At 38.0% G+C, this 14,376-nt stretch overlaps 1 protein-coding gene across 2 annotated transcripts in view; it reads left to right on the plus strand.

Moving 5' to 3' along the window:
- Positions 1–9,326, plus strand: part of ccdc40 (coiled-coil domain 40 molecular ruler complex subunit) — a 19,027-nt gene extending 9,701 nt beyond the window's left edge. For both annotated transcript variants that reach the window (XM_032536066.1, XM_032536062.1), the window contains exons 11-19: positions 9–191; positions 1,126–1,371; positions 1,512–1,725; positions 2,704–2,873; positions 2,964–3,055; positions 3,472–3,592; positions 5,019–5,207; positions 5,292–5,450; positions 8,880–9,326. In XM_032536066.1, coding sequence (XP_032391957.1) covers positions 9–191; positions 1,126–1,371; positions 1,512–1,725; positions 2,704–2,873; positions 2,964–3,055; positions 3,472–3,592; positions 5,019–5,207; positions 5,292–5,450; positions 8,880–9,131 — 1,626 coding nt within the window. In that variant the 3' untranslated portion in view covers positions 9,132–9,326. The remainder of the gene's footprint in view (positions 1–8; positions 192–1,125; positions 1,372–1,511; positions 1,726–2,703; positions 2,874–2,963; positions 3,056–3,471; positions 3,593–5,018; positions 5,208–5,291; positions 5,451–8,879) is intronic.
- Positions 9,327–14,376: the final 5,050 nt, after the last annotated feature.

Here is a 14,376-nt window from a genome sequence, read left to right on the forward strand (position 1 = left end):
TGTTGTAGGAAACCAGCACCCACCAGGTTGAAGTGAACGATCAGAGGAGGCAGTTGGAGAAAGAGAGTGCTGTGCGTCTGGAGTTGGAGGACAAGATCATGACCTACATCCAGCACAAGCTCACTCACAACAAGGCTACCAAGTACTCCCAACGGCTCACCAGTAGGATTGCCACACTAAAGAAGGATAAGGTAAAGATAAGAGAATAAGAAAGATAGAAAAGTCATTGTGTTTCAGGCTGTGGGAATGCCTAGTAATATGGTTGACTACTGTATCATTCAGTAGTAAGGTGCAGGTACATAACACTGTGAAAGGAAATATCTGTTCACCAAGTCCCCTTTCCAAAGAGTCCTTCTATATACACATATAGTGCGTAATCATGCTTTAATAATTAACATCATTAATTATTTGAATAAGTACATTATATTTTTAGGTCTTCTGTTTGGATGTGGCCTGTCTTAGTTAAAGGAGTACTTGGCAATTTTTGAATGCACTTCCCTACATAATTAGATAACTAAACATAAATAAATAAATAAACATAACTAAACTGCATAACTAAAGTAAACTGCAAAGAGGACACCAAAAATGCTAAAAGTACAATGTGCTGAAGATAGAACATTTCAAAGGAGCACAAACAACACAATATGCTAAGGATGAAGATTAGGGCTGTCAAAATTAACAAACTTTTTGACGTGCAACAAATGCATGGGGGTTCTGTGATTTGGGCCTCAGGCTGCTCCAGAGTTTGGGAAATCAGTAAGTGATTCAGCAGCAACGTTGTGGATGGCTAGCAGAAACAAATCTCCTTGAGCAGAAATGGATTTAGAAAAGGGTCTTTGGAATGGCAATTTCAGTTTTACCTTCCACATGGTTATCTTGACAACGATTATTGGCATGTACTGTTGATGTGAATTTAGTTACCACCAGCACGTTGAGTCTCAAAAACATGAAAATATCCTTAGTATATTTAGAACAGATAAAAAAGTGTGAATAATATATTGCAAGTTAACTATGGACAATCATGCGATTAATCGCGATTACATCTTTTATTCAATTGACGGTTCTAATAAACACATATTATGATGTTATGTATTTTCCTGCTTATCTTCTCTTCCTTTCCTCTAGATGTCTCAGTTGTGGCAGCTGGAGAGTGCTGTGGTGGAGGTGCGACTGGAGAGCACAGAGGTTGGCCAACATCTGGACAGCCTGGCCGTCATCCAGGAGGCCCTGGATGAGGAGATCACAAAGTACAACAAGTTATTGGCAACCAACCAGAATAAGATCGCTTCCTTTTCTACTCTGATCGGGCAGAAGCAGGCCACTATTGCCAACTATAACAAAAAGATCTATGAAATCGCAGCCAGCACTGGGGTGAGAGATTTTGTGGAGGCAGTAATACTCCCTGGTTATTGATTGTTTAGGTGAAATATATACGTAAATTAGAAACTGTCTTAACAATCAGACATAAAAATCACATGCTGCCTTTCTGATTTGTGTGCCTCCATTCCCAGACTGAGGACTTGAGTCCTTTGCAAATCAAAGTAGAGGCGTTAAAGGCTCAGATCGAGGAGCAGGCAGCAACTATCAAGAGTGACCAGCAGCTCTGGATGAAACGCCAGGGGACTCTGGTAGGGCTGACCCGGGAGATAGAAACCAACAGCAAGAACCTGCTCAAACTGCAAACAGAGTACACTGGCATGCAGCAGAAGAAAATACGCTTGGAGAGTACGTAATCTGGTTATTAAGAAGCACAAACATGTCCAAACACAGGTCCAAGTCCAAGTTACTTGTCAATAAATGATGCGTAGGCTGCTCAGCATGTCTGAGAATGTAACTGTTTGTGAAGTTTTAGGTATTTAAAATCACCAGTTACTACATTTACATTCACATAATATTCAACTTTTGTTGCAAGTATGACAGTACTCTGAAATATACAGATCAGATACAGATCATGTAAACAGCATATTCAGTTTGAATATCTGCATAAGACCTTTTTCTGAATATAGTATTTTCAGATTAAAGTGCTAATATTATGCTCATTTTCAGGTTCACAATTGTATTTAGAGGTTGTATCAGTTTTATCAGTATTATCAGTATATCAGTATTATTCAGGTTTTAGAAACATTCTTTACAGTACAGCGCATTCAAAATTGCATATTAATCGGGGGGTTTTACTGGAGTTTATGACAGTTTAGGGCCTTTTGCCTATTAATGGCTTACGTCAGCTCTTACCCTTGCTATGGTTGTTGAACACAAACTAACCAGCCAACAGTTTGCCAAGCTGCGGTAGAGATGCATGCCCAAAAGAAAAGCCTACAACTTGTCAGGAAGAGAAACATACCTACTTTTACACATTGTGAAAGACTTGAATTCTAACAGGTTTTTGGATATGCAACATCACAACTCTAAACTTTTCAAGAAGCAGGTTGAGGCAATGGAAGAGGGAGGCAGTGTTTACACAGTCAAGCAAGTCTGCCACCGGTGTAAAACTTTGAAAAAATTGTATTTTAGATGGCTGCATGTAAGCTAGAATATCAGTGGAATGCTCACTTTTATTAGCCATACAAACAACTTTGTAGGAATATTGTCTTTTTTGTATTAAGGGCAAAACCCTGATTATTATGTGCATGTAAACGTAGAACGTTACATCTATCCCCATGCAATAGTAGTGAGCTGCTATTAAACCAACTCTAACCCCACCAGGTCAGATTGAGTTAGAGCACCGTGAGGAGGCGGAGCTGGAAAAGAATGCCAAGATGCTGAGCGGAGACCTGCAGAAGCTCAGCACCCTGCTGAGCAAGAACGGACAGCTCAGCCAGGCGCTAGAGCAGCAGAACGCGCTCATGGAGACAGACTTCCTTCACAAACTCAAGGCACGGCGGGATTATTTATATTCATCTTTTGTTTAGTTCTTCTCTGCCGTTTTAAAATTATTATTAACAAAGGTGATATAATGCGTTTAGGAAGCAGAGCGGGAGACTGTCGGCATGCAGATGAAACACGAGAAGACCCAGGAGGAAAAAGAGAGACTCCTCAATAGTCTGGTGGAGGCCGAGTCAGTCAAATATTCATTTTGTGCTTGTTCATTATGGGTTGATATTTCTGTTCAATATGGGTTTATATTTCAATGTCTGTATGCCAATCAACTTGATGAATTTTATTTCCTAACAAGTTATTTAACAAAAATGTATGCAAAAAATGATGATAGTCTATTGTTATGGTTAGGAGCTAATTTTAGATCCCTGCTTAGTAAACAGTTACCTTTAGGTTATTTGAGTTTTTTTAAAGTATCAAGACATTTGTTTACCAGTATTTAATACCTTAAATCTATTGGAATTAAATTGTTCAGTTGGCATTGGCAGCTCATATCAGTCTGATTTAGTTGTTTTTATCAAGAGTTCATACCACACATATTGGGAACTGGCTTTTACATGCGTTCTTTGTTGTTTGCGTGTGTTTTGTGTGTGGTAGGCGGCAGATTAAGCTGTGGGAGAAGAAGACCCAGCTTGTAAAAGAGACTCGTTCAGTTGTGGACTCAGAGGTGGGCCAGAGAGACATCCAGATGATGAAGGCTGAGATACACCGAATGGAGGTAAACACATTGCACACAATGCGGTTATACTTAAAAGACAGTATGCAGTAATAATGAGTTATCATACAGCTGTTTTCCTTTGAATATGCATGCATGTACTATATGTACATTAAGGCAGTACAGTTTTAAGGACACTTTAGAAATACAGAAATGTTCACCTAACACTTTTTTTGAAAAGTAGGTGGGGAAAAATGGTTTAAAAGAACACAATGTGGTTAAAAGTCAGAAGCATTAAGAACTACAATGAATCCTGAAATCACATCTTTGGTACAAATGGCTGACCCTCACCGTCACCATTATGCATATACAAGATTTCCAACCTTCTTTGCACTGTGGGATTTAGTTTTAAATGTTTAGTGACTCACAGACAGACGGGAGTACCTTGGTATATCTTGAAAGAAAAAGCCTCCAGGTTCTAAGTCAGATATTTTATATCTGACATATTATAATACACATATTACGCCTTTCATCTCCTCTACCTCCAAGAAAAGTATCTTTGCTAGTTAGTTAAAACAGGATTAAGAACACAGCACACAGAGATCAAGTAGTTAAGTTAAAGATTGATTTCCTCCAGTACTAATGACCTACTTAAGATGAAAGTACACCTGCTCTTGTTGGAATTCTGACAGGGAGTGAAATGCTATTACTGTTCCTTAATAAATATGTAATGGAAATATGTATTTACCTTTTACTTTCTTCATGGACCTCATAGCATCAGGGGACTTGGGCGTTATATAAACGGTTGCCTGTACAAACATATTTTATGTAACTGACTGTAGAATCGAAGCATACATATCAGATACTTTGGTTTATATTAATCTTTTTCTTTTCATTCAATAACACTGTGGGTTGGAACTTCCTTATCTAAAGTATAACAATGTATTTAAGGTAAAACAGCATCCTAAACAATACCATAATATGGGGTTTGGCTGAAGCAAACACATATGGCTACACTACATATCTTTTTTTTTTTTTTTTCCTCTCCGTGATATCAACTTGCATGATAATCAAGAAAAACTGTGACACATCAGGAAAGACACTCAGAGCTAGATAAAAGAGAGTATCATTAAAAAATATAAATATCATTCTTTTGTGTCTTTTTTGTCCAGTTCAATTTGCTATAAAAGAAAAAATGTTGGGAATAAATTTCTTTCTGGGTTTTTTATTCAACAAGCAGTTTGTTGTATTGTAGCAGAAAGCAGCACAAAGGCCAAACTGAGTACACTTTAATATTGCCTTATTTATCACAAGTAATAATGTTATCACATATATTCTTCAAACTGTGCAGCCCTATTAAACAATTAAGGGATGGGCCTCTCAAGTCATTTAAAAGGTGAAAGAAGTAAGGCATCATAGCCAGGTAATGACTAGTATGTTTTTATTTAAAGTTCTTTGAGCTTGTTTTACACGGTGTGTGTCGGTGCAGGTGCGACTCACCCAGCTGATGAAACAGCAGGAGCGACTGCTGAGGGAGAGTGAAGCAACAGTGGCGAGACGGGAGACCATCGTCCTGCGCAGGGAGGCCATGGTTCACAACTCCCACAGACAGACTACAAAGGGCGATCTGAGCCGCGTCACACAGGCCCTGCAGCGCAAGATTCAGGACACACACAAGGTAGGGGACATGGTGTTTCCATATTTGCTTATGTGCTTGAAGTAGAATGCACAATTATCTTATATGCACAATGTATGTTTTCAGCATGTGGTAGAGTGTGAGCAGGTGATCAGGGAGCTACAGGAGAGCCAGGTGAGTCTGAGCGACAGGCTTGCGCAGCAAAAGCAACAGCTGATAGAACTCTGCGGCACCAGCTATGTCCTTGACCCTGAGTTCGAAAGTCTCCGGGACACCAAAGACAGGGTAAGGAGGAGCACATACTGTACAGTGTACCACACGCATTACAACACATACCATCAACCTACATGGTATATTGGCTTTAAAATGTTGTATTTGTACTTTAAACTGGTTTGTACCAACATCATGTGTGCAGCTGACTCTTCACTGTCTTAACCTAATGCTGAGTTCCATAAACCTCAGAAATCAGAGCTCAGAACTGGGAATGATATTCTACCCAGAGATGGGAAGTAACAAAGTACAAATACTTTGTTACTATACTCAAGTAAATATTTCAGATATTTTTACTTTACTTTACTATTTATTTTTGTATCAACTTTTTTTTTGACTTACATTTTAACACGGATATCGGTACTTTCTACTCCTTACATTTTACAAAATTGGCTCGTTACTTTAGTTTCAAATAATTTCAGTGAAGTTACCGTTATTATTTTTTGCGTCAATTCAATCTAATTGGATGGGAATATACGAACGGGATAATGTAGAGTGAGGTGGTTGTTATAGTGAATATCAACCTGAATTATCTTTATAACGTGCCAACTACTGACTTTCAATAATTTACCTTAGAATTTGAAAAACACAGAGGTAAATGCATCTTTTTGTTGTTATCAAAAGCTAGTTGTTGTTTGTTTCAGTAACTTTATAAGTTATCTTTATAAGTTCACGTTAATGGCCAGTTACATTTGTTCTCCTACCAGCAATGACCATGCCTTGGTTATCTATAATTTAGTCAAGTAACCCTAGTAACGTTAAGGTTAGCGAGCGTTCAGTTTATTTGAAAATAATCTAGAATAAAAATACTAGCTGATACAATATCTGTATGTATAGCTTTTTATTAAAAACAAAATCAGTAACTTGATTTAGTGTAACAGTGCCAGAGTAACGTTGACGTTACTCAAGTCCGCTCTTGTTTTCGAGACCACTTAAGTTAATGTCAACGTTACTTGGTCTTGTCTAAAATCGACTTTATTTTGGGCTAGTGTTAACGTTAATGTCTCAGACCTCTCAGACGTAAGTTAGAGGATCAAGTTAGATGTTTAAATTCTCACAGAATCACAATTGAATTAAAATATTGCTTTGCAGTCAGAATCTTATTAACCTGGAGTCCCAGTCTCTGTCACAATAATCATATATGTAATATTTTTGGCCTATTGGCAGACATCCATTTAAAATGTAGCCAATGGCAGATAAAGAGCCTTTTTCCATGTCCACTGAAGTTCCTCAGCGTGCTCTTTTGTAACATTTGAGTGGTCCAGGTAGCTTTGTATAAAAAATGGTTGTCGATCGCAAGGCTACATTAACCTTTATACTTTAAGTACATTTCCAAGGCTGTACTTTGTTACTTTTACTTGAGTAAAGAAGTTAAATCACTACTTCTACTTTTACCAGAGTATTTTTTAACACAAGTACCTGTACTTTTACTTAAGTATGGAGTACTTTTGCCATCTCTGATTCTACCCGAGTTGACCACTTTCTAGTAAACAATTGTGTGGGACTCAAGCCGGGTTAACCATAGTAATACCAGTTGTATTGTATAAAATTGCATTATGCTGTATTTTGTGCATAAAAACACTGTAGCAACATGTCCACAGATGAAGGACAAAACTATGTGTACTGATTTACTGAGACAAATAAGATAGAAGTGCTAATAAAACAGGTAGCAGGCGTTGTGTTGTTGGCAAGAAGCTCTCCTTGAAACATACTTTTATCTAGTTTTATGCCACCTTTTTCACAAAACTCTTTTTTAGATCTTGGTTGTTTTTCACCAGATACTTTAATTGGATAAAGGATTTTACCAGTCATACATGTGGATTTTAAGGTATTTGTGAAACATGCTGAGCACACGCTCAATTAGCCATGACTGCACTTAACTCATCGTCTGGGTGCAAGAGCTGCGTCTGTCTTGGCAAGAAGGTCGCTGACATATAAACAAATAACTTTCCACACTCTACAAAATCCAGGAGGTACTTGTACACTATCCTATTTGGCCCTGCACAAGCCACAAGAAGCTGGCTGCCACTGTTTCTTATGCCCCAATTTCTTCAGCCCAGCTTCCTTTCCTCCGGCTGTGTGGTGTTCCAGCCACAGTCAACGTCCCTGAGAACTCCTGGTCCCGGCTCGGGGCTAAACCCAAAGCCCTGTTCAGTTCCACTTCAGCACATCCAGAGAGTCGTTCCCGTCCTTTATACTCACCACAACCCAGGACATACAGCTAGTATATCAACTTGACATCAGAGGTGCAAAGATGAATCAATTAATCAATTAGTGTGAAATGAATCGGTAACTATTTTGATGAACGATTAATCAGTTTGAGTCAGTTTTTTATAAAAAACAAAGCTTTCTCTGATTTCAGGTTTGTAAATTATCATTATAAATACTAACAAAAATGAACAATGAAGCTTTTTTTTCCGCAGAAACAGGTTGTTTCCCTATGTCTTGTAGACGTGGTAGTGGAGGCGGTCTTTCTCTCTGTGCTAGATTACGGTGATGGAGACGTTTATGGAACTCATCACTGTATTATATATCAAAACCTGGCTTGGCTTTCTTTAACTATCAGAAGAGACCAGCATTTGTTTTTATATATATAATGGGATGCTCTAAAAATTGCCCTTGCCCAAATTGCCCAATTTGACATCACTCTTTGCCCGAAGAGTTGAAACGCATAACAGCTGCCCACGGGATTGATCACTCTTATGGATTCCTAGAACACCTAGACACTGAGAAACACTGACCTGGGAACGACTGACTTTTACATTATATGCATCATAAAGTACTTTGAAGCTTAATACTCTGGTTAAAACAGCTCCTTTAAGAAATCTAGTCCCATCTAAATCAAAGTCCTGATTGATTTTAGCATTGAGTGTTTTTAACTTTGTTTTAGTTGACTTATTATTTAATTGTATTATATCTATATTATATCACAATGGATATTTGTGTACCCAGGTCTCTCTTGAAAATAAGATCTTGATCTTAATAAACGCTACATTTTTGCATATTTTGCATTAATTGATGCCCAGAGAAGCATGTTCAGGGAGCATTCCAGTTAAGAGTTTAACTGGAACGCACCAAACACAACAGCATTGTTCAAGCTACCTAAGTAATAAATCATTTCTGGTATGTGTTAGTCAAGCGTCTGATCAGAACTAAACTACGCAACCTCAGTCTTCTGCCGGTAAGTGTTGAATAACATGAATCGAGGTGTGGTGGAAATGTTCCTTAAAGCATTTGTCTGGGCACAATTCACTTAATGGAAACTATTCCCACACACCCAGAATAATAAAAATAACTAAAATAAACTAATTTAAAAAAAATAATATTTATATACAGTAATTATATATACAGTTGTTCCACCTTTGATCAGTGTTGTAAATGTTCTAACAAATTAATGCACAGAACACATATCCACCCTCATTCTTCAACCTTCCCTTTCTCTAGAACCTCGCCCAGCTAGTGACTCTACAGAGCCGCACCAAGAAGCTGCAGGGTGTGTGTGAGGGCAGCTACCAAGCCTTGTCCACCAGCGAATCCGTTGAAGCTGCTCTGCAGAGCCATACGGAGCGTGCGCACGCTACCAGCACCATCCTGCACCGCGTGTGTGAGGAGTTCCCTGAGCACCAGGGGGCGCTCCGCAGACTGTCTCTAGCACTGGCAACACACACACAGGCCCTGGAGCCGAAGATGTCCTGAGAGTGAGGGGAGGATATAGACGTGACAGTGAGTACAGGAGAAGAAGTGCAGAGGCTGGAAAGGGAGTAAAACATAACGTGAAGATAAGAGGGAAAGATTAGATAAGTGACGACCGGAGAAGAATGAGAGCTTATTTATTTTACTGTTTGCATTCTTTTATACTTTGACAGATTGTGAAACAATGTAATAAAATAAAGACATATGAAACAGTAATACAAATAACTAAATTCTTCCTTTTTCAACTCTTAAATATATTTCAAATGCCTCATTCCCTTTTTCCCTTTTTTAAACTTGTATGGGGGATTTGAGGTTTTAGTCACATTAATATCCTCAAAGCATGCAGCCTGCATAATTACAAACAGAGCCCTGATCAGTCAGCACATTTGTCCATTCCAGTGTTTAGTAGCCATATAATGTGTGACATCCATCACTTAAATTACTCATAGTATCTTCTTCTCTTCTTCTTCTTCTCCTTCTTGTCATCATCGTAATTCTTGGTAAAGCTGCTCATTAAGATTAATTTATGTCCACAAAAGATTCATCACAACTACTCTTATAATCTAATATTTGCTGCATCCTATTTTCGTACCACATAGCTAACTGTGGCTTGGTGAAGTATTCTCAAAGGATCAAGTATGCATGCTAAACACCCTTAATTCAGTGTGCCAGTGATGTACACCAATGTCCCACAATGCAATGCACAAAGGAATAATACATCTGGGTTTCTCTTGTGAGGTCTATTAAGTTTGGGTAACATCTGTCAGTGCACACACAGTATTATGTAATATCCTGTGAGTACAAAGGAAAGTAAAAGGAAATTCATTTTTAACTTCAAAACAGCATTGCACTACAAAGTTTCAGTTTAGTGTTCACAGCGCACATCAAGTTGTTGTGGAGTCATGGCAAATTTATATTTTACCTGACTATTTGGGGCAAAATTATTGATAATTGGGAAGCAGTTAAAGCTGGAATCTGTAATATGTTTTAATTAACATAGTGTTAGTCATTTGTAGTAGTTTATTTATTAAACACTACACCTGGAGATGTGTCTTCATACTCTTAACTGATCACACCCGTCTTGGTTGACAATGGCACTTTGGTCTGTTCACAATGGACCATTACCATGGCAATGCATTTCACACCTGCATTGTGTCTGCATTGTTAAATGTTGGAATGAACAACATATGCTACTTGACCGTCCTTGAAGGAAGCACATCTGTTTGACGTCACACAGCCTTGTCCATGCAATGCTGTGGAACCGGCTCCTCTGATGGCATGATCTCCGCGAGCGCCATCTTATACTGGTTAGGACTTTCCAGAGTACCCGGAGGCACCCCACAGACTGCGTGCACAGACTCATACTCTTTCATATCTATGCTTATGGCACACCAAGCCCATAGTTACTCATTGGATTTGACAGTTGACTTCTGTCTGACCTACAGTAAAAGTAATAGTTAGCAGAAAATATATTTAAAGCACTCTTCTGTACAGCACAGTCCCAAACATTTATTGCAATACCGAGTTAACAGCACCCTTGGCCTCCTATAAATAGCTTCATACAGTATTGTATATACAGCAAGCACTTCCTTGTAGCTGTTCTCATCCATAGAGAATGTGAAGATTAATTTTTCTTTATCTTAATATGCTGATGTGAAAAGCATATATTTTGTGTGCGTAAATGTTTGTTGCTGTCCCAACTTATGTGTCATCTTTTGCCTGGGAAAATATTAAGTAAAACTATTTATGCCTAATTACCTTCCAGTTAAGGTATTTAAAAGTTGCTCCTTGGCTTCTGATTAGGACTTCCGAATGCTGGGTTCCATTGTTATGATTAGATTCTATCATCATTAGTAAGGTTCTTTCTCAGGCTCTCTAATCTGACCTACATGTTGTCACTGTCGGGCAGAAACCTCATCCATATTTTGTCAACATTGGTTCATAAATCAATGCTTCTGGTTACCATTTGTGTCTGTCTGTAGGTTTTACATATATGTGATCAGTAGTGTGATGATTTTGTCTGACTTTGTCTAAAAGAATAAGCTTTAAAATTTATTTAAAACTAGCCTTTTTTCATTTTCTGAAAAGATACTGTTTTGGGCATACAAGGTTTTCTCCAACCAGTGATGAAATATGACCCTAAAATGAGGCTTTGTTACCTGTTGAAAGAAGAAATATTCCATTCTTCCTCTCAAAAGTTCTGTTCATAAAGAATAAAACACACCCTTGCCCAATTTCAAAACAATCATTGGGTTTTCTGCTACAGCAATACTTACTTCTACAGTAGCTTATGGTGGCTAATGCTATCTATGGTTAGCAAAGCTAAAATATATGATGACACTGTATCTGACATTACTGAGGCAGTTCACTGATTTTATGACTCTACTGTTACATTACTTTTTGACATTATTATGTTATGGCTACATTTGTCTACAATTAGGGATCTTTGATCTGGCCCATAATCATGGCATGGTCATATTCCATATAAAATAGAGATTGTATAACCTGTCTCCTCATTATTGAGAAGCAGGAGTAAGGATATATCATGCATGACATTAAGAAAAACATACACAAAAACTGAAGGTTTGCCCAAACCTGACCAAATTCAAGCTCAAAGGTATTTTGAGCAATGACAACACAGCCAAACACGGCAATTGGGTCAGACCCAATCAGATTTGGACAGAGATTATTAGCTTTAGCTACAGTGGCTGCTGTTCAGCAAAAAAAGTTTCATAGTCTCACTTTCAGGAGCTAATCCAGTAACACTCTCCATTATAATAATTATAATAATAATAGTAATACAGCGCTTTCAATCAAAGTGCTTTACAAAAATAATACAAGTACGTTAAAAAGCAAAACCTTAAAATCTGCTCTAACCTGAACAGGGAACCAGTGCAGTGAGACCAGCACAGGAGTTATATGTATATATCTAGAAGATCCAGTCAGAATGCATGCTGCAGCATTCTGGACCATCTGCAGACCTCGCAGACTTTTCTTAGGCAGCCTCGAGAACAGTACATTACAATAGCCCAGCCTAGATGTAACAAAGGCATTAATAAGGGCCTCAGCATCTTTTAAGTGTCAATATTGATCTAATCTAATCTAGTTGTAATTTCCCCATTGGGGATTAATAAACAAATTCAAATTATTAAAATTATTAAATTAAATCTTAGCGATTCTTCGGAGATGTAAGAAGGCTACTTTTGTCACCTCTTTAATATGCAAATCAACTGAAAGTGACCCATTGGAAACTACCCCAAGATTCTTTACTCTATCCTTACACTGAACGACCAAATTATCAATGGACAGAGTAAAATTGTCATACAAATGACCTAATCTAGCTGGTCCAATAGCTATCATCTCAGTTTTTGCTGAGTTGAGTAGCAGGAAGTTTGCTGATGACCAGCTTCTCACAGCAGTCGAGGAAGTCGATAACTTAACCTAATAAGAGGCATTTCCTGCAATAACTAGCATATATATTTGTAAATCATCAGCATAGCACTGAAAAGCAATCCCAAAAGAACGAATGATCTGACCCAATGGCAGTAATTATGACAAAAAAATATAGTGGACCAAGGACTGAACCCTGTGGAACTCTGTGCTGAAGTGGGGAACGGTTGGAAAATGTGTTATTATAAAACACACATTGAGATCTTTCTGAAAAGGTAGGATCTTAACCACTTAAGCACTTGGTCAGAGATGCCGAAGTATTTCTCGATTCTGTCCAAAAGAATACAGTGGTCCACAGTATCAAAAGCCGTGCTAAGATCTAACAACAAAAGGACAGATGTAAAGTCTAAGTCAGCAGCCAGTAACAAATCATTTACCACCTTTATGCAGAAAACTTTGTGAGTGTTTATACTGCAACTGCTTGTTGAGCTTTTACTTTTAGTGTTAAATTGTGCTGTCAAGGAATGCCTGTGTTGATTATTTTTAAACAAATGTTACTCATCACTTTGTGTGGGAAACAGGGAAATTCCCTTCCATCTTCTCAGACACATTTACAAGAGTCAGTCTCTTCTAGAGAAGGCTTTGGTGTTCATGAAATGTACACTTACAAGTTTTAGTAGTTCAGAAAGACAGATAAAAAATGTTGTGGTGGATAACCTTTCAGTGTATTTACTTTAATTTCTGACTTAAAGCACAATATGTGGGAATGTAGCACATACATTTTTTTCAGAATATAAGTTCTGCTGTTCTGGCCATTCATTTTTTGCTACTACTTTAATTTCCCTGTATAATAATACATGTGCTGTGGGCTTTAGTTGTCCTGACTACTGTATATGAAATGATAAGAGGGAGATTAGCGGGCTTTGTACTGTTGTGTTGATTGAGGCTGGTCAGGTTACAGACTACTGTATGTGGAGCGAAAGGATCGTATTTTATTAATCCTCTTTGTTGAACATGCACTGCAGTGCTGAGCTGTAGTCACGCTGTTTGTTTGATCACTTTAAGCTGTAGTGACAATAATGTCCACTGGACGACTTCCATATTATGAGTGAGTCACTATTGCAGTTTACTGGCAGATGCACCCTTTTTTAAAAAAAAATAATTTCCTTTGATCTTTAGCCGCATCATTAATACAGAAATATGACTGTGAGGTCATTTGTGTGTGCTTTGTTTAAGCTCCACACAAATGTTATATTGCATTATGTTCTTCCATTTCTAGAGTTAAAAGATGTTCCTTCAAACTAATTCTTCACATTTCCATATTTTGCTGTTTATTTTTGCTATTTGCTGTAGCTGTTAGATCCCCTACATCCTCTTTGTGGCGGTATATCATTGACAGTATGTTTCCTTGATAACGTCCATTTGTTTGCATAAACCCTTTACAGTACAGTAAGTTCTGGAGGTTTCAATGTCAGCTACGCCTCCAACCTGATTTCCTTCCTCAAAGGAGGACTTTGCACTGCAGAGCTCACTGTTCCTGTCAGCGGAGGTTGGGTACGTGTGTTTGCTTTTCTGTGATGATGAGGAATTATTAATGTGAACTGGCATGTCATCTAACGTTTTGTTCATCTTTTTTTCAATTCAATTACATTACATTTTATTTATAGTAGCAATTTCCATAGCCACAGCCTATTAATTTATGAGGTTTATGATGTGATTAGATGTTGAATTAGATGTTGAAATCAAACACAGGTTAGAAAGCTACCAAGAGTATGAATAGAAGAGAATTACTGTGTGTGTGTGTGTGTGTGTGTGTGTGTGTGTGTGTGTGTGTGTGTTTGTTTTTTTCAGGTCCGTT

Source organism: Etheostoma spectabile, chromosome 2 (genome assembly GCF_008692095.1).
Source record: "Etheostoma spectabile isolate EspeVRDwgs_2016 chromosome 2, UIUC_Espe_1.0, whole genome shotgun sequence".
Lineage (NCBI taxonomy): Eukaryota > Metazoa > Chordata > Actinopteri > Perciformes > Percidae > Etheostoma > Etheostoma spectabile.